This window comes from Zingiber officinale, chromosome 6B, assembly GCF_018446385.1.
Source record: "Zingiber officinale cultivar Zhangliang chromosome 6B, Zo_v1.1, whole genome shotgun sequence".
Lineage (NCBI taxonomy): Eukaryota > Viridiplantae > Streptophyta > Magnoliopsida > Zingiberales > Zingiberaceae > Zingiber > Zingiber officinale.
The window spans coordinates 1,952,804-1,971,851 of NC_055996.1; the positions used below are offsets into that span (position 1 = coordinate 1,952,804).

Below are 19,048 nucleotides of genomic sequence, written 5' to 3' on the forward strand. Positions count from 1 at the left end.
TGCAATCATACCAGCACACTAGATTCCATCTTAACTCTGGACAAAAATAGATGACCCTTGGGAATCCTTGTGTTACACCTAATTTTTTTTATTCTTTTCCATGACTCCGTATAATAAGAGTATCGTGCACCGGACTATTTTTTTTATCTATTTTTTTAATGTATAAATTAGATACATCTTAGATTGCAGTTCAAAGTAAAACTCCCAAGTTACAGAATATCTACATTATTCTCTTAAGTATAGAAGGAAATCAATCAAAATGCAAGAGCCCGAATCGAGGGTAAAGATACTCAACTAAATCAATTAAAATAACCATAAAAAAAACAAGCAGATTATGATAAAGTCGATCGACCACATGCATATGTATATTTTAGAAATAAATTTATTATCTAAAATCATTTCATCAGGCAGGAAGTCCAGGATCGCTGCAGATTCTTCTTCTTCTTCTGCTCCACCACCCCTTCGTTCCCTGCAAGCATCAAATACTTGTCCTTCCTGGTGAGCGCGGTGCACTGGAATCCCAGCGCTGCCCCGATCTGGCCCTGCACGAGGTTGGCCACCTCGCAGCTGCTCCGCCCCTCTCTCACCATCGTCCCCGTCGCCACCGCCGGCAGGAACTCCACCTCGTACCGCGGCCACGGGTTGGCGAGGAAGTAGAAAGGGTCGAAGCACTTGAAGCCGCTGGCGGTGGTGCCGTAGAACATGGTGACTCCGGCGGAGAGCGCGACGGGAACCACCTCCTCTGCCAGCTCCGCGAACAGGGGGCTGAAGCGCAGCAGGTAGGGCTCGCGGCAGGTGGTCCCCTCGGGGCACACCACCAGGTCGTCGCCCCGCCCCAGTAGCTGCTCCATCCGCCGCCGATCCTCCTCCTTGTCCCTAGCCAGCCGCGCCGTGCGGATCGGAGACAGCGCTTCGGACACCGGACTCACACTGTAGGTGACAGCGACGACGGGGCGGTTGAGCGCGCCGGAGACGTAGATGGGATCGAGGAGAGTGCGGTGGTTGCAGACGTACAGGCGGCCTCCGAAGCCGTCCTGGCGGGGCGAGGGAGTAGCACGGAGGAGGCGGTTGGTCACGCCGGTGACGGCGCCGAGGGGGACGGAGATGGAGTACGGGAGGCAGAGGAAGAGGAGGCAGCGGAGGAGGAGGAGGGCGAGGGCGAAGGGAAGCCATAGGAACATGGCGAGAGTGGCGGCGGGCGTGGGGAGGAAAGCCATGCGTCCGTCGTGGAAGACGAGCGGGTTGTGGAAGGCGGCGCCGTTTGGCCGCAGCACGCCGTGCCATTTTCTCTTCTCTGCTTCGCTCACCAACTGTACTTCCTGCAATAATATATACGAATCCACATTGACTTCTCCAAAGTCAACATAAGCAAAGGTCTTAATTAGTCCATGTTAGCTGAACTAACAAATGTTCCTTTCTTCTTGTAATCAATTGCAAGCTTCACTTCGCTTTAGATTCATTGTTGTTCACGCAAGCTTTGTTTTGGGGTTGCTGAAAAGCCCCACCAAACTAAGCACCATTTTTCAATTGATAGTCTCAAATTGGCCACCAAGCTTCACAATTTCTTCCTCCATATTAGTTTATTTTAGTTTAGTTTCCATATGGATAGTTAACAAATATACCATTTAGGCCAAACAATATCTAGGTAGTTCCTTTATTGATCAACTACTCATTCGCATGGGCATGTAGTACATGCAATTTCTTATAGTCTGAGATAAAATCTAATTGACAAAAATAAAAAGGCATTTTTTATTATCATTTTTATTGAAAAAATACATTAAAATATCATCTCTTATAATATATTTTTCATTCTGAAAATGTTCTTTTTCTATGATCAGTTGTAGATAACTACTCCAATGTTATGATCATAAATATTGTAACCTATTAAATTAAATTGATTCAATTTAATCAAAATTACTCTATATATATATATATATAGTCAAAACCCCTTTAAAACTGTTGTTGCAGTAGCCATGACATTTTGTTACAATAATTTTAATCAAGTTGAAGCGATTTTAATCAAGTTTAAATATTTTTTTAAATATTGTCATAAAATAATACTCAATGTGTAGCAATTTTACTTTGAAAAAAAATGTATTTTCAAGTGTTATTCTGATATTTTTTTTCTTCTATTTTTATTTTTGCCTATCAATTTTGCATTGAATTTATATAAATAAAATTGATCAATTAAATACCTTGCATTGAGAAAGAAGGGGGTGGGGAGAAGACTTGCTTCCAAACCCTAAAATGCTTCCATGCAAGGATGCCATATTCTCCATGAGCACCACTCCATCCCTATATTGATCAGCTTCCTCCTCCATGAGGCCAGTATAGTATCCTGCAAACACCTTGAGCTCCCTCGCCACCACTATCTCCACCTCCAAATACTCCTTGAGGAAGCCTTCCACCATCACCGTCGGCATTCGACTAATGCACATCTTGATGTTTGCCTCACTAAGCACCTCTAGTACTACTCCAGCGGCTTCGAGGAAAAATTTAGGCAAGACTGCCCGCCCTGCCCTAAATTTCTCCTCTTTGATCCCCGCAAAAGTAACTAGTGCCATGATCTACCTAAGGGAGAGATAAAAGTTTATAATTCATCGCCAAACGAAAACTATATATATTACATTGACATATATATATATATAGATCAAACTTAGTCTTAACCTTAATGGCGAACTCTTGTGTGAGGCAGCAAAGGAGAGGATAGAGAAGCAAGAGGAGGAGGCCTCTAAGGATTGATCCAGCCTCGAGGGCGACAAGCATGAAGTAAGGAAAGGTAGAGGAGGACCTAAGGAGGCCTCCCTCAACATCTACCACCAAGGCCTTGCCACTCAAATTGGAGAGGTGAGTCTTGAGGTGGTGGTGATGGTGGTCTTTACTCGATCGGTGAAGCGATAGTAGCGGCCAGTTGGATCGGAGAGAGCGGTAAGCGGAGAGGAAAGACTTGGAAAAAAAGGTTTTGGAAGCCATATATTACCTATAATTCTAATGAACTCGCTTCTCTATCACCTCTTTTTCATACTTGGAAGAAGGTGGTGGATCTCCTTATGTAGACAAGTGTTGCATGAGGTCAAAGTGAATGCAAATTCAAGCTGAAGCAGATGATTTAGTCAAAGTTGTTGAAGTATAGGAACCATAAAAAAAAGGGAAGAAAGATGAAACAGGTGAGACTGATAGCTTGCCTTAAGCTAATGGAATTGGGAATTGGGAATTGGGAATGGGATGGGGGAGATGCAACGGTTCTAGCAATCAATAAGCTTTCTTACCTATTTCAATAAATCTTAGTTTCTTTTTTTTTTTGGTAATTCAAATATTTAACTTTTCGAACTGACTAATTCTGAAAATGACTGGTCCAACCCAATAAAAATTTCCTACCAATTATTAGGATAAATCAGGAAGTGCTCGCAGAGGCTCATCCAAATGGCTAGAGTTCTTAGAGTTGTCATCCCATGGAAAGAAAATTCATGTAGTGATGCCTAGTTAACCACTTGAAAGGCTAACCACTACACTATTACCCTGGGGCAAAAGATCTTAATTAATTATATATAAGATGGATAAAAACTTCAAACTAGATCTCGAGTCATCAATTCATCTGTAAAAACAATTTAATTTGGTAGACTAGATTAGAGATACGAGGAGATGACATTCTTGTTATTGTTACTATTCGATCCATTTAATTGGTAGAGCATATAAATGAACATAATGTTCGTGAATAAATTTGGTGTTTCATTTGATAAAAATTTGTTTATGTTCGTCTAATATATACAAGGTCAATTAAATGAACAAGCTTGATCAATTAGTTAAACTAAATGAACAAGTTTGAATATATATGTGTTTAATTTGTTAATATTTGTGAACAATGTTCGAGAACAATATCCATGAATAATTTTTAAAAATAATGTTGTGAATTATGTTCATCAATAATTTTTTATTAACATGCTAAATAAACAAAAAAAATTTCAAATTGAATGAATAAGTTTGTATTATCTAGCTCAATAACCAATCAAATAAGGTTAAAATGTAAAAGTTTCAAATAATCATACAAAATTGAATTGAGAGCTCGATAACATCTAAACGAATCAAGCTCAATTCAAATTTAAACTAAGTTTAAACTCATAAAAAAGAAACTAAACCAAACTTAAATAAGCATTTCAATAGCTTGGTTCATTTTAAACTTGGCTCGACTTAGTTACCTTATCAAACACTATAACACTTAGCTCGTTTACAACCCTATTAATTTGGTGCAAATACCTTTTGAGTGATTTTAGTTTGAGTAAACTAGTAGATATGTATTTGTGTTTGGTACCAATTGGATTTGTTTGACATTTTGCTATTAATAAATGTTAGAGGTATTTTAAAAATCTAATAAATATTAATATTCACTAAGCCTCATTTATTGTTAAATAAAAGTATTACGAGTTAGAGTTGCCCCTAAGTTGAGTAGATTTAGTAAATTTTCATTACTAAGAAATTATTTTTCTTTCTAATTATGATTGAAACAAACAAATAAATTAAGAATACTTATCTAGTTTAAGTGATTGTGGCAAACAAATAAGCCATCAATTTTATGAAAATATTGTACCATATATTCTAATCTACCTTAGAAAAATTCCCTTGCATTGGTCTTTTATTTGGTAGAAGATAAATAATCTTACAAGCAACAACAATAAAAACAATTTTATTTTTGTTTCTCAACTAACACTCTTTGGTTTCTTAACAGGAGAGACTTGTACACCTCAATTTAAAAAACTCAAAGTCATAGTGAAACAATTCTTTATATGAATAAACTCTATTTTTGAAATTAAATAAAATTGAACAAAGAAAAATTAAATTAAATTAATTAACAAAATATCCTCTCTCTCTCTCATTTTTTTTTTTTTACCTTAATGGACCAAGTTTGACTTCTCACAATTTATGTGGCACTCCCAAGTTTCACGAAATTAGGTTTATCCAGTTATAATGCCATATTTGATTTGTTAGGTCAAAGTCATAAGTTGATAGTGGAATAGCTATATATATAAAACTCAAAACTTATAAAAATAGGTTAATATAATAAATTATTTAAAAGCTATTTATAGTTTATTGAATACTAGTGGCAAATGTTTTAATCATTTAGAAAATATAATAAATTTAATTTCTCAATGTCTTCTTGAAATTTATTGATTTCATAAATAATATCAAAATATATATTTATATTTGTAAAAAAATATATTTTTCATTAAAAATTTTATATTTACATTTAGAGGTGGAAGTTCAAAAAAAAAAAAAAAAAAAAAAATTGGAACCGCCACATCAACGACCCCCTAGAGCCGGTCCTACAGATATGGAAGAAGATATATAAATACAAGTACACTGCTGAAAGCGTATAGCCGGGACGCTAACCCCCGATAATGACATCCCGATGATCGAACCCTGGACCTCTCGATCACGAAACCATGCGCCCCAGCTATGCTACGCCCTGAGGACTAGAGGTGGAAGCTCAAGCTCACATTAGTGGGAGAGATATGCTTTTATTAACGTTGAATGGAACCGCTCTTATTTTTTTAAATAAAATTATTTATAATTTGATAGTGTTTTTTTAAATATAATCATATTCTCACATTGAAAATATATTAAAAAACATAAATTTAAAAGATAAAAATATCTCTATGAGACTTTTTGAGTAGAGCATAAAAACAAATCAATATAGGCTTGGTTCAAAATAAATAACATTATATCATCGTGAAGATATGTGAATTCTTTTTATCCTTTATCAATTATTATTTATAAAATATTATATATAAATCTAAATAATAATATATTAAATACATATTCTATATAAAATATAAATAATATATAAAATACATTATCCATATATAATGTAAAATATAAATAAAAATGAGACTCATAAAGAGGTTATTTTTGTTGGTACCCCAAGGTTATTTTGATGTGATCAAACAAGTTAGGTTATGTCCTATTATGTTTAACCTTCTGTCTAAGTGTATAGGAACTTAGGAGCATAGGGCGTCGAGTAAAAGACGCAGCTAGCGAGAAGGATGACACGGGAGAGAGCCGACGGGCTCGGTGCGTCCGAGGGACCAAGAGCTGCGAAAGAGTATGCGAGCGGACGAGAAGGAGACACGCAACGTTTCCGAAGGACGAGAAGCTAGAAGCGAAAGCTTGCTCGAGAAGACCGGAAGTTGGGTTCGGGTGAGCCTTATTCCGGATGGTCGAGATCACCCAAGCAAGAGGAATTAGAGCGGAAGACTTGGACCGAGGCGAGCGAAACCGGAGCAGAAGGCCGGGACTGAAAAAGTCAATGTGGTTGACTTTCTAGGTTCGAGGGCCCGGAACCCTTTCAGGCACTCGAACAGAAGTTTATCCGGATCGCGTTTGACTGCGATCCATTGCGAAGGGGATACAATTTTATCCCTCTCCAGGCGCCCTGAGCAAGGCTATATAAGCAGTCTTGCTCCCAAAGCTTTACAACAACAAGAAAGATTAATACAATACTTGTACGCATTTCATTTTCTATTTAGCTTTCTGTTTTTGAGTGTTCACTGCTGTAAAGAGGCTTCTCCGCCTGAAGGAAAGTTGTTAGTGCGCTTTTCGTCTTGGATTAACAATCTCTCCGGTTGTAATCAAGTAAATCGGCTGAGTCTCTATCTTTTAGTTTCTTAATTATTTTTATATGTAAGTGTTCTTTTAATCAAGTTATTTGTCCGAGAAAAATTGTTTTGTTTGATTTGTACAGGGGTTATTGATCCTCATGTAGTTGACTGCCAAGAAACCCAATAATTTAGAGATTTTTTAATAGTGGAGAGATGAGTATAAATAAAAAATGGGACTCATACAGAGGTTATTAGGAGATTTGTTAATAGTCGAGAGAGATGAGTAAGATTTTATATTTGGATATGCCATTGATGTGAGATTGTAGCGGCTAAAAAAAATCCTACAATAATTCCAGCCACTAAAGATGCTTTAAGTGCCTTTGTTTTTTTTTCCACATGTGCATTTTAATTTTGATGTTTAATGAGTTCTCTAACCTTTAATGATCTCAATTGTTCATTTACTTGCAATAAAAATAAAATCAAGTGTTTGTTTTTCTTCAATGTGCATTTTAACTTGATGATTAATTGTTAGGACATGTAAAGAGTTAGAGGAGATGAATAGTTTTAATAGCTTCTTTGAACTTGATTGGAAGTAAAAAATTTGAAGTGGAAAATTTGAAGCAATATTAATACCTTCATTTTACTTAGTCTCCACCTCTTTAAGATGATTAATCCAAGAGTCCAACTCTCATGATCTCATTCACTATAAAATTCCTCCTTTTGGAAATTTTCTAGAGGAAGAGAAGTCTCATATACAAGCTCTTTTCATAAGAACAAAATACAAGCAATACCAAAAACGAATGGAAAATAAAAGCACAACACTTTACAATGACTTCTTTGCTTTAAATGCTTGTTTGTGGTTTTGGATTACCTCTTGATGGTTAGAAATACAACAACACTTCTCTTACAAACCCTCAAGAATTGACATGTGAAAATCTTCATGAACACCGCTTTATATGACTGATGTTCGAAGTGATTTCCGCCTAGTAATATATTAGCCTTACTTATCAATCAATTGTCATGTCACAATTCAACTGTTCAAACTTACAGAACGACTTTTTTTGAATGCCTAATCGATTGGAGAGTCGTACCAATCGATTAGCTAGCCTCTAATGGACGCCCTAATTGTTTCTACAACATTTTGTGCTCTCATGAAAAAGGCTATAATCGATTACCTCAATTAATTTACCTTAGGGTAATCGATTTACCAATCGATTCCAAACCCTATTGTTCTTCGTGAAAAATAACTCCCAAACAATTAAGCAATTAGCCTAATCTATTTGAGCAGGTCTTAATTGATTAGCCTAATTGATTCACATTGCCTTAATCGATTGAGCTAATCGATTATGCAGCTTTCTATGTTATCACGAAAACATAGACAATCAATTAGTGAAAGCTTGAATCAATTCCCCGATCCATTATCCTAATCGATTGCCTTGGGTTAATAGATTGATTACCTAACCCTAACTCCTTTAATCTGAGTTTATTTTTCCTTTGCCCAACCCTCTAGTCATCTATGACTCATTGGAACTTCCCATTGCCTAACATCCAGTCAACCTTGACTTGTCAGAGCTTTTGCACTAAGTGTTTGGTTAACCTTTGACCTACTTGGACTTTTCATCTCGTACCAACTCCCATTGGACTTCCAATCATCAAGTGTCTAGTCAACCTTTGAGTCACTTAGACTTTTTCCTTGCCTAGCCCAGTTAGAACTTCCATTGCCTAGTTCCCAACCAGATATTCACTGTCTAGCTTTGCTAGGACTTCCATTTCCTAGTTCCAATTAGATCTTCACTGTCTAGCCTAGTTAGTACTTCAATTGCTTAGTTCTCAACTAGATCTTTACTGCATAGTCCCGTTAGAACTTCCATTGCCTAGTTCCCAACTAGGTCTTCATTGTCTAACCTCGCTAGGACTTCAATTATCTCGTTCCCATTTATGTTTTCATTTCTTAACTCGGTTAGAACTTCTACTCTCTAACTTTACTTACTAGGATTTTTCTATTACCTAACCTCAGTTAGAACTTTCCGTTATCTAATCTCTAGTTAGGACTTTTTGAGACAAGTATCTGATCTTCTGCTGATTTACTTAACTTTTCTCTCATATATTATCAAATATCAAAATTCAAACTCAAGCCAACTTAAATTTAATCAAATTGATCAATCTTAACACGAGGACAACTACATTAACATTAATGAGTTCACTAACAAATGGTTTCAATGATCTAAATTTTTCAGTTACCGCAGTTGGAGAGTGACTTAAGCAACCAGAGGAGCTTTGTCGATAACTTCGCTGCCCTCTTATATCTGTTATTTCGTACAAAATCATTTTCATCTTTGACCAAAATGTCTGCTTTCAACATTTAGCATGGCGTAGATTTTCATACATCAATAATGAGTTTTTTTAAATATACATAGAGGATTACAATTAGATGTCAACAACACAACCATAAATTATAATTATGGATTTTGATATTGTACAAGAGTCCTCTTTCATCCCCCCACATTTGCTCATAATTATCATTTTTTTCACATAAAAAATATTTCTGAAATATCTTAATAAATCTCACTTTTTTTTTAGAATATTCTCTTCCTTACTCTATTGGATCAAGTATTCATCTTCAATTTGATAAGGTCATTGACTCATGGATAAGGTCAGCCTACAACTACAAGTGTTCTCAAACCCATCCAAGATCATTAATTATAATCAAATGGTAAAGAAGATGATTTATTCATCTCAGTATCTTTATCAATCCGTCCCTAAATTAATAAGGAGATAAATTACGGATGACTACTAGTCATTAGTACAGATGAACAAGACATAAAAAAAGATATGCTTAAATGCGTCGAATTTTAACCCTAAGACCTTATGTAACAACACCCATGTCTTACCATCGCACCACTTTGAGGGGTCTTATAAATTATAATCAAGAACGTGGTGCTAGTGGTAGTGGTGGTGTGCATGTTTTTTAAACATAGATCATGTAGATTTTTATATAATTTTATATAAAAAAATTGAGTACAAATCCTTTTGTTTGAATAAAATCTTAATTCAATGGAGTGAAGAAACACCATCCAATGGTCTCACAAATTACCAAATGGTTGTTATGATCTAGAAGTATAATTATAAAAACAAAGTAGTATAATAATTCACTATAAAATATTTTAAAAAATATCTAAATGATAATCCACTTATTTTTACACCATAAAATATGTAAATTAAACTTGACTTCAGTTTAAATTAACTTAAATTGATCCAATGTGTTTATAATAACTAGATTATTATAAGTTTAGTTGTTTTTATCTTCTAGAAGTAATGTTGATAAAATATATAGGTTCATGACTTCTACTTCCAATTGTTTCTTTCCTCTTTCCTTCATAGTCCAAGCTTCCTACTTCCTCCTCTCCCACAAGACCAATGGCACCACCTCTCCCTTGTTTAGTTGCGAGCGCCACCTTAGTTCCTTCTTTCGCCACCCTCCCCTTTCATTGCCATCTCCTCTCCTCTCGAGTCAATGGCTTTAGTTCCTTCTTTTGCCATCCTTTCCTTTCGCGCCTTCTCCTCTCTTCTCAAACTAATGGCCTAAGTTCCTTCTTTAGCCACCAACTCTTCTCAAACTGCACAAAAAATAGAGCAACTGTTCCAAGATTTTATGGATATTCATCAAAACTAAGGAACCTTTCAAACAGATGCACAAACACAACGACATCAAGAGTTTAAACAAGAAGTTCAAGGCCCAAAGAAAGAATTTCCAACTCCACATCCTTGAGTTATCAATTCCTATATACAAAGAACGCGGCTATGAGTACATAAGACGATATGTGCCGTTCTTTAGTCTCTGCCCAAAAAGGATAAAATGACAAAGAGCGAAGTGATGTACAAAACTATTTCTTACAGGAACCGCAAATGATTATACTGCCATTGCTGGAAGGAATTGGATTGAGGTCTCCATTCTTCTTTCCATCTAATGCTCAACTTAGTTAGTTATAGGTCCTACATTACTGCAATGACAGAATGAGGATTAGAGAGTAGTAATACACAGATAAACAAACCGATGTAATTTCTTTATCTAATGTTCGGTAGGAAGATATTGTCACCATTAATAGTTTTTATGATCAGAGAGTTCAAGACATTCTCTAAGAAACATTTCAATGGCATTGAGCATTAAGTGGAATTCTTCTTGTATAATATAACAACTTCACAATATTAGAAAACTGCGTACGTTGGAGATGCTGAGTGGGGCATATCGAGGCCGTTTACTGAGGCATCCTTGTCGAATTGAAGAGAAATGAATCCACCATCTACTCTTATGGAAGATTGGGGAGAACCATGATGGTTGGTGTTAGAATTACCCCACGATAAAGCTCCTGCAATAACCATGAAAGTTGCACAATGAAGAGTGTTGCCAACTCTGACTACATGATTGGATAATCAGATGTTGGCAAACCAACTGGAGGAATAAGTCCATAGCTAATGGGAATTTCGATCAGTCATTAACATCGCATACGGGTATAGTGTCTCAAATCATGCAGGCTTTGATGCTTAAATTTAGAAACAAGGAGATCAATTGTTACGATTTCATCACATCCAACAGAACGCAAACAAAAAATTGTTTCATGATCTACGTAAAGTTATGCGCGAAAGTTTTTCTGCAACTAAGGAGCTCAATGCTTGAAAATCAAACAAGTCCACATACGCCAGAGTATGCAAAAAAGAATCTCTGCTAAATAAGACCAATTAAAGATTAGTAGCCATGCCAAAAACTGAATTCAACTCCATGAATAAAAACTGAGCTTAGAAGTGGTATGTTGGTATTGAATTTAATTGCCATGAATATGAGCTATATATGTTAACCAGCACATCACAGTTTGCAAAAGAAAAGGCATTAAAGGTGTGATAAATTTTTGAGTTAATCAAATTATAAGATGGCTAAAGCTAAATGCACAGATGACAAAGACTAAGTAGCACAAGCAATAAATAATTTGTCAGCCTCAATTTGAAACTAGATAAAAAAAAATGACAGCCCGATGCACGAAGTTCCCTGCAGTGCGGGTTCCAAGAAAGGAACTACTGTACGCAGTCTTACCCTGCATTGCGAAATAGAGCTACCTAAAAGCATCAACATCACAAGTGTAGTATGAACATTTGAGAAATGTTAAACATGCTCGTTGAAGATAGACAGTATTCATTTGATTGGGATTGTTATAATATTATCAAAATAATAATACAACCAGCTAAAACACTAGCAGCACCTAGCTTTTACAAATACTAGAAGTATGGTCACCCAGAGTTATCTAACTCTCTGGGATTATTTAGGGAGAGAAAATAGAAATTGAAAAAAAATAGAAGTTTAGTTATGCAAAAAAATGCAACACTGATAAAGCAATGTTAGGCTCATTTAGCTTCACTTTTGGATTCAAGGTATATGCAATCTTCATATGATGAAAAGAGTTTTAGATTACATAAAAACCTAATCTATATGACAATTGGTTAGAGGAACTAATTTAAAGTTAACAAAACCATCTAATGACATAATAAAAAAACAAAAATATTAGGTCGGTTAAATAGTAATTAAGTGGTAGAAACATGAATACAGTTCCACCATCTCTCCAGGAAATGGCCTTTTTTGAACAGGCATTAAGGGGTCATCCTACAAAGGTAGCCAATAGATCAACATTGAGGTGATGACTTAAAGTCCATGATCCATAAAAAATCTGATAAGGACTGACATGTGCAGAAGCCTGAAAACAAGGAGGGGTTCTCAACTAATGAACTTTCAAAAATGAGTGGTTAACCTTATCAGAAGGCATATCCCTTTATTTCATAGATTAGCGGTTGATAAATAATTAATATCACAATGTTAATTTGTTACCATACTACTTTTATGCAATCAAAGTCAAAATTACATTTTTTTGCAGTATCAATAGTGTTCTAGATGAGATATCAGATCAAATGTATCATCACGATGCAACTTGTCACTTTCTGTCAGATTGTTGAAGAAAACAATCAGTAATATGATCAAAATAAATCAAGAGGATCAACTATGCTTTCTTTTCCTGCTGTTATACAAGGCATATTTTTTTTGCAGCAATTTCTGAAAGGATTTATGATTAATATGTAGCAGCAGTAGTAAATAGACAGGGATGGCAAGGAATTCATGTGACCAAGTATTAGATGTACTAGCAATGCTACCATGCAACTAAATTGAGTAAAAAGCAAATGAAGAAAATATCATCATGCTTACTAGGGTACTAGAAATGTAGTTACTTCCAGCATTGTTATCACGGCAGACTAAAAAAGTAAGACAATTGGCCAGTTGCAGTAAATAGATCTTCAGTAAATGACATTAACTATGTAAAAGATTGTATAGTCCATATCAGTGAAAGGTAGCGTGCCTTAGAGATAAGTAAGGGTTCAATTTGCCGGCTAGTAATTTGTCAACCATTTAACCCCTATCAAGAACTTGTGATATAATTCAAAGGCAACGAAAATCAACGATGAAGTATACCTTGCCAGATTAGAAGAAGGCAAAAAATAATGGTAACAACCATGGCACACAGGTTGCCATTAGAAGATGATGATTTGGCATTTTTCTTCTTATTTTTCATCCTCTCAATCCTTGCCCGCTTCATCATGGCAAGCTCAGATATCTCTCTAATCATCTTCAGATCAGTAGCATCCAAGGGCGTAGATGTGGGAGGACGGGGAGGTTTTGGAGGCTTTTTACATCGCGTCTTTTTTATCTTCTCAGCTCCCAATTTAAACAAACTCTGCTTTTCTTCTCCTTCCCTCCTGTTCAAGGAAGCCCCGGAATTTGAATGGGCATGTGTGACAGGAAGCTCAGTTATGTTTGGAACTTGTTCACCATACAACTCATTAATGCCCACAAATCCACCCGATTCCCTATTCAATGCATTCTTTTCCTGCCCTGAGCTAGAGCCCATTTCGTTTGCTCCTTCCTGTGGTTGCATCAGTGAACTCATGCCACACTCCAAGTCTACAACATCCCCATCTATTGTTCTTTGCCTATCCATGATAACGAACAGCAAACCGATGTAAGCAAAAACAGAACCTTCCTCTCCTTTTGATGGTCAAAACACAGTGCAACTCCGCATTCTGATCAGGACCCACGGAGAACCGCCTACAACAATATCAAACATTTCAGATCACTTTCTACCTGCCAGAAGCTATGGTGAAACTCAGAATCATACCAAAAATCGACAAGCATCAGAATTCCCAAATCCAGGAACCCCCATCCGGATAGAAAAGACTTCAAATTTTCAAAATGCAGCAAATACCTTTACAGAAGAAAACCCCTAATGTTCTTTCCCAAACCAAAGATCGGATTCTTTTACCAAAACCAAAAGGATTTCTGTAGAGGGGGGAAAATGAACCTCGCAAGATCAAAACAAACACAATACACAAAATCGGACAAGAGATTCGTGCAAAAAAGACATCTTTCAAGAGAAGAAAAGAAGATCAACAGCTCATGTACATACCATTTTATCACAAGGAAACGCAGGATGGAAAGAATGCAATGGCATGGGCGGCGCAACCACCATTCTCCAAAACTGAACCAAATTGTCTCTCAAATCAAACAAGCAAAGAGATGGACGAGGATTGATCCTATTACGATTTAGGATTTGCCAACGGCGAGTCTTCCGCGATCTGTCTGTCGGTGAGGCTCAAACGAAAAGAAAAGGGGACGAAAACGATGGAAGGAAAAAAAAAAACCGTAGAAATCGAGATGAATACCGGGAGGCGAGGAAGTGCACACGATTCGCGAATCCACCATGAGCTAATCCTATTCCAGCGGTAAGCACCTATAAATTACAATCTAATTCCCATAAATAAATCCAATTGATAAAACCAACTAAAATTGCCGATTCAATTTCCTTCCGCACCGTTACAAACCATTAAATCTTATAGAATTCAATAAAATCTAATCCCCGGACGTAATTCAATAAACAGTGGGCGTATGAGATCGAAACTTATACACTTAATATCTATATACTTATATTTAGCTGACACTATGGACAGGATTTATGGTTAAAAAACCGTTAAGGATAGTTCTAGATTTGGGCCAAGAAGAACTATCATTGGAAATTTACTGAAACTACTGAATTTGGAATATGATAAAATAGCTCCGGGCTGAGAGACTACAGCACTAACGGGGATCGCTGTGACCCTATTTACGATATTTCTATATATTATTTTAAAAATTTATAATTCTTTCATTTTACTGGATGGAATTGTAATGAGTTAATGGATTGTCAACAAAATACAAAATATATATATATATATATATATATATATATGAAAAAGTTAAAAAATTTTAAGTTTGGATTCTAGCGGATAAGCTGATTGAAATTTCTATTTAAGTTTTAAATTTTAGAAGAATTTTTTTTCTCAACTCGGTGGCCAATCCACGTGAGTCACGGGTTCAAGTGAGTCGATCCATCTAGACCCCCTTAAATTGGATTAATAAAATTTCAATTCAATTTGCTTAAATTATTTAGTGATGAAAGTCAATCCAACGAGCCTAAAATAAATTGACTGACTCTGGTATTGCATTTCAGACATCAATATTACTAGTGGTGCTGATTTTAGGATTCATGCAATACCAAAGTCATATTGATATTTGAAATGCAACAACACATATATAGGTATTGTTCTTTAAAATTTAACATCATAATAATGTTGTTTTTTTTTAATGCAACACTATAGTGCTTAGGGGAGAAAAAAAAAAGAGAAATAAATACATTCTTTGAGAAATTTAAAAGTTAGATGTATTTTTTTTTTAAAGAATCTCTTACCTTTAAGTGTTTCTATCAATTACCAATAATTATTTGGTGCTTATTTTTCATCCACAATTAAATTAAGCCAAACCATCTCATGAAACTCCCAACACATGGAATCTATACCTTTGTGATCAAATTTTTAGCCAATTCAATGGAAACATATCGCAATGAACTCTCCTTTTGGACCAAGTGCTTGGCACCACAAGGTTCAAAGAGACAATGAGTGACCTTTAGACAAAGTTTAGTGATCAAGATAGGAGGTGTCCTATGTTTAGATATGTAAATTGGGTGGTGGTGATGGTGGGATTCCCATTCATGTATGCTTCCCATTTTGGGTTATAAATCAGTGTCCTATGTTTCATAGGACATGTAGTCGCCTTACACCATGCATACCTAATTTATCACTTCCAAAATGAGGTCATCTTATGTATAGCTGTTGATGGATTATATAAATTTGATTCCTTCATTGAGCTTAGCATAATATTGCAAAGTGAGATAATTCTTTTAATGAATGGTTGACCTAAGAACGTTGGACTGATGAATCATCTACAATTTCATTTGGTATGCCATAGAACAAAAGTTCAACAAGAAAAAGATGTTGAGGGATCTCAAAGTAGACATATAGACATCTTGATGTTATAGTTCAATTGTGTGAGATAGTGCTCCTCTATCTTCATTCAACTTGGGAACTAAATGTGGCACGGTCGATCATATAAGTTGGCATTCTCACAATTAATACACTACGTGTGAGTCAAGCTCTAGATCGTCATCGGCGTGGTTGGATGATGTTATATGCATCTTGTTAGTCGACGGATGGTAGTCAAGGGATACTCTAGTTTTGCTTGAGAATGTGCCTTATCGGCTCGAGTCCTTATGACCTAGAAGTGCAAGCTCTAGTTGGCTTGGGCCAATTAGGCTAGCTAGCGAACAACAACCTTTTCTTTGACACCATGAAGGTTTGCAATGGAACATATCATCATAATGATTCTTAATGCTTGCAACTTATCCATTGAATCACTTCATCTTTGAACTTGACTTGATGTATAAAAACTAAATTCAAACGAATCAGGTTTGCTGATAATAAAGGAGTTCTTGGTAGTGAGACATGTCAAGGAAGCACTAGACTCCACTAGAACTACAAATGATGCTCCTAATAAATAAGGCCAACACATATCTCAGATATAGTAAGCAATGCACTCAATTAATTGTTAGTAGGGCACTCTTCATTCATCCAATAACCCCCTTGATTGGGGGTTGTTCTATGTCAAAACTGCTCGTTAACTGATCTAATCTCCGGTTCTCGATTTAACCAGTTAAATTGTCTATCAATAATTTCCTCTACGTCAAAAACCTAGCTAAAATGAATATTTTGATTTAGCTAGGTACTTGACGTAGCGGAATTCAATTGAATTCTTTGATTCAAATATAAATTATCGGAAATAATCTTTTAAAACCTGTTAATTCAGTAGAATATTAGGGCATCCAAAACACTCAGCTTTGGGGATAAGGAACAATAGAAAAATATTATTGATGATTAAAAAAATTATCCTAAAATCAACTAAATAAATGATTTAAATAGTCTATGTCCTTGGTGATATGATGTTGAGGAGAGCTTTTGAAATACGTATAGTACTCAGCAAGAGGTTAGAATGAGCGCTGAGGTTGGATTCAGCATGACCACTTCGACATTCAAGTTAGCACAGAGGCTAGTGAAAGAGCAAGCAATGGAGAAGAAGGGTTTCGAGTGTGTTGTTGTGCCTGCCCGCTGAAGCGAGCTTCCTTTTATATCTCCTCCCACGTTCGAGTTGTGGGATGCCACGCAAGCCTCCACTTCATTATCAAAAAGCTCAAGGATAGACACATAAAGTCATGGTCCACCATTTCACTTTTTGTGGGCCCATCCCTTATGTGTCTATTTTTGAATTTTTCCTTGAATTTTTTTTCTTGGACATATCATTTTTCTATCCTGACCCCCACTTCCTTCTCTTGCCTCTAGAGATGTTTGGATTTAGGCTAGGCTAGGGGAGTCAGGAGCGGCTGAGCGGACAAAGTTAGGCGCGACATAACTGGGGAGATCCAGAAAGACCAAGTGAGGGAGGACGGAGATATCGAGAGGGGAAGGTCAAAGAGATCGAGTTGTAGTGGTATGGAGAGGTCAAATGAGACCGAGCTAGAGTGGTCTGGAGAGTCCGAGTTGGAGTGTGTTGGAAAAACGTGAATGGAAATATGACGTGTGGGTTTCAGTCCCACAAAGAAAGTGACACCTTCCGGCTGATTCGGAACAAAGGGGATGAAAATCCAGGACCCGGATGACATCAACCCAAGGGGTATTTTTGTGAACCCTATTAATTGTTACATCAGTCAGACAACTTGTTGGTCAACATATAAGATAAGGAAGGTCGCCAGCTTACTTACACGCCACGTGACACGCTTGCTTGTACCACATGGCACGCAAGGCCACATGGCAAGCAAGCTTGCAAGCCACACGTGGCTTGCTGGCAAAGTGGCAGCCACCAGCAAGCCACGTTGTGGCTTGCTGTGCTTGCAAGTCTTGCAAGCCTTGCATAGGCAAGGTCTATAAAGAGACCTTAAGTGGAATGAAGAGAGCAGAGCACAAGTGAAGAGAGTAGAGCAGCTTAAATAGCTCAGTGAGCTTTGTGAGAGAAGTTCAAATGCATTTTGTGTGCTCTTTCATTCCTTCTGAAATCCCCATGTTTCTTTCTCTTCTGTTGTGCACTTCTTTTGCTCAACAGAAATAGTGATAGTTTTCGGATCTAGTTCAGATCGTCACGACAACCAGTGCTCGGTTGTGCTCGTGATCCTGCCGTTTTATCCTGGGAAACAGACGCCCACTTAATCCTCTAAGCACCGCGGAGGGGCCGAATCTGTTTTAAGGAGACAGCGCTCTGCTGGACTCGGCATCCACTCTGAGTTCGTGTTGCAGCTCTCGACATCCTGTCAGCAATTCTCAACAGCAACGTGGCGCCGCTCGACAACTAACGGTGTCCGCGACTCATCTACTCGGTGCGTGGTTCGGCTCGCTAGAGTCGACAGTTTGAGATTATCTGCTCAAACCTACTTGATTGTAAGTTCTTGTGACTCTGGTACGCACTCAGAATTGTAACGGGTTTACACCCAACAAAACTTAAAACAGATTCGTTCTGTTACCATGGCGGCAGAAAATGTTGAGATGCAACAGGCTCAACATGTGCCGACCTCCTCCGCCCCGATTGGGAATGTGCCAATCAATCACGGGGAAAAGCCAGAAAAATTCACAGGAGTGAATTTCAAGCGGTGGCAGCAGAAGATGTTCTTCTACTTAACCACGCTAGGTCTGGCACGTATCTTGACCGAAGAAATTCCCAAGGTTGTTAAGGGTGTAGATGAGGTGAACACCCTCCTTCTGCTTGACAAATGGAACGAATCTGAGTTCCTCTGTCGAAATTACATCCTTAACAATCTTGCCGACTCACTCTATCTTGTGTATTGTGAGATAAAAACGGCAAAAGAACTGTGGGAATCTCTGGACAAGAAATATAAATCGGAGGATGCTGGGGCCAAAAAGTTTATTGTCGGTCGTTTCCTGGACTATAAGATGAGTGACTCGAAGTTTGTAATCAGTCAAGTCCAGGAGCTTCAAGTACTCTTACAAGA

The 19,048-nt window shown here is 37.0% G+C and overlaps 2 protein-coding genes across 5 annotated transcripts; both read right to left on the reverse strand.

Moving 5' to 3' along the window:
- Nucleotides 1-277: 277 nt before the first annotated feature.
- On the reverse strand, nt 278-3,022 carry LOC121991689 (probable glycerol-3-phosphate acyltransferase 3). 2 transcript variants are annotated; one of them, XM_042545691.1, is made up of 3 exons: nt 2,668-3,022; nt 2,196-2,567; nt 278-1,319 (listed from the first exon to the last, which is right to left on the reverse strand). In XM_042545691.1, exons 1-3 carry the CDS (start codon nt 2,971-2,973, stop codon nt 396-398), a joined length of 1,602 nt encoding a protein of 533 aa, XP_042401625.1. In that variant the 5' UTR covers nt 2,974-3,022; the 3' UTR covers nt 278-395. The 2 variants fall into 2 exon arrangements, with proteins under 2 accessions (XP_042401625.1, XP_042401626.1); XM_042545692.1 differs by having other exon boundaries at nt 2,196-2,571; nt 2,668-2,806.
- Nucleotides 3,023-10,308: 7,286 nt separating this feature from the next.
- On the reverse strand, nt 10,309-14,494 carry LOC121991690. Of its 3 annotated transcripts, none has more exons than XM_042545696.1 (5): nt 14,349-14,494; nt 14,093-14,261; nt 13,102-13,734; nt 10,816-10,960; nt 10,309-10,594 (listed from the first exon to the last, which is right to left on the reverse strand). In XM_042545696.1, the coding sequence occupies exons 3-5, from the start codon at nt 13,625-13,627 to the stop codon at nt 10,570-10,572; spliced, it is 696 nt and encodes a 231-aa protein (XP_042401630.1). In that variant the 5' UTR covers nt 13,628-13,734; nt 14,093-14,261; nt 14,349-14,494; the 3' UTR covers nt 10,309-10,569. The 3 variants fall into 3 exon arrangements, with proteins under 3 accessions (XP_042401630.1, XP_042401629.1, XP_042401631.1); XM_042545695.1 differs by having other exon boundaries at nt 14,093-14,265; nt 14,349-14,436; XM_042545697.1 differs by lacking the exon at nt 14,349-14,494 and adding an exon at nt 13,805-13,965 and having other exon boundaries at nt 14,093-14,330.
- Nucleotides 14,495-19,048: the final 4,554 nt, after the last annotated feature.

What these genes read in the sequence shown, in the direction of transcription:
- LOC121991689 (XM_042545691.1), bottom strand. Translation starts at nt 2,973, where the DNA reads ATGGCTTCCAAAACCTTTTTTTCCAAGTCTTTCCTCTCCGCTTACCGC. An exon ending in CACAAGAGTTCGCCATTAAG is followed by an intron (nt 2,568 to 2,667) that starts GTTAAGACTAAG and finishes TCCCTTAGGTAG; the next exon opens with ATCATGGCACTAGTTACTTT. An exon ending in CCCTTCTTTCTCAATGCAAG is followed by an intron (nt 1,320 to 2,195) that starts GTATTTAATTGA and finishes ATATTATTGCAG; the next exon opens with GAAGTACAGTTGGTGAGCGA.
- LOC121991690 (XM_042545696.1), bottom strand. Translation starts at nt 13,627, where the DNA reads ATGGATAGGCAAAGAACAATAGATGGGGATGTTGTAGACTTGGAGTGT. An exon ending in CCTTCTTCTAATCTGGCAAG is followed by an intron (nt 10,961 to 13,101) that starts GTATACTTCATC and finishes TGGTTATTGCAG; the next exon opens with GAGCTTTATCGTGGGGTAAT. An exon ending in CCCCACTCAGCATCTCCAAC is followed by an intron (nt 10,595 to 10,815) that starts GTACGCAGTTTT and finishes CTGTCATTGCAG; the next exon opens with TAATGTAGGACCTATAACTA.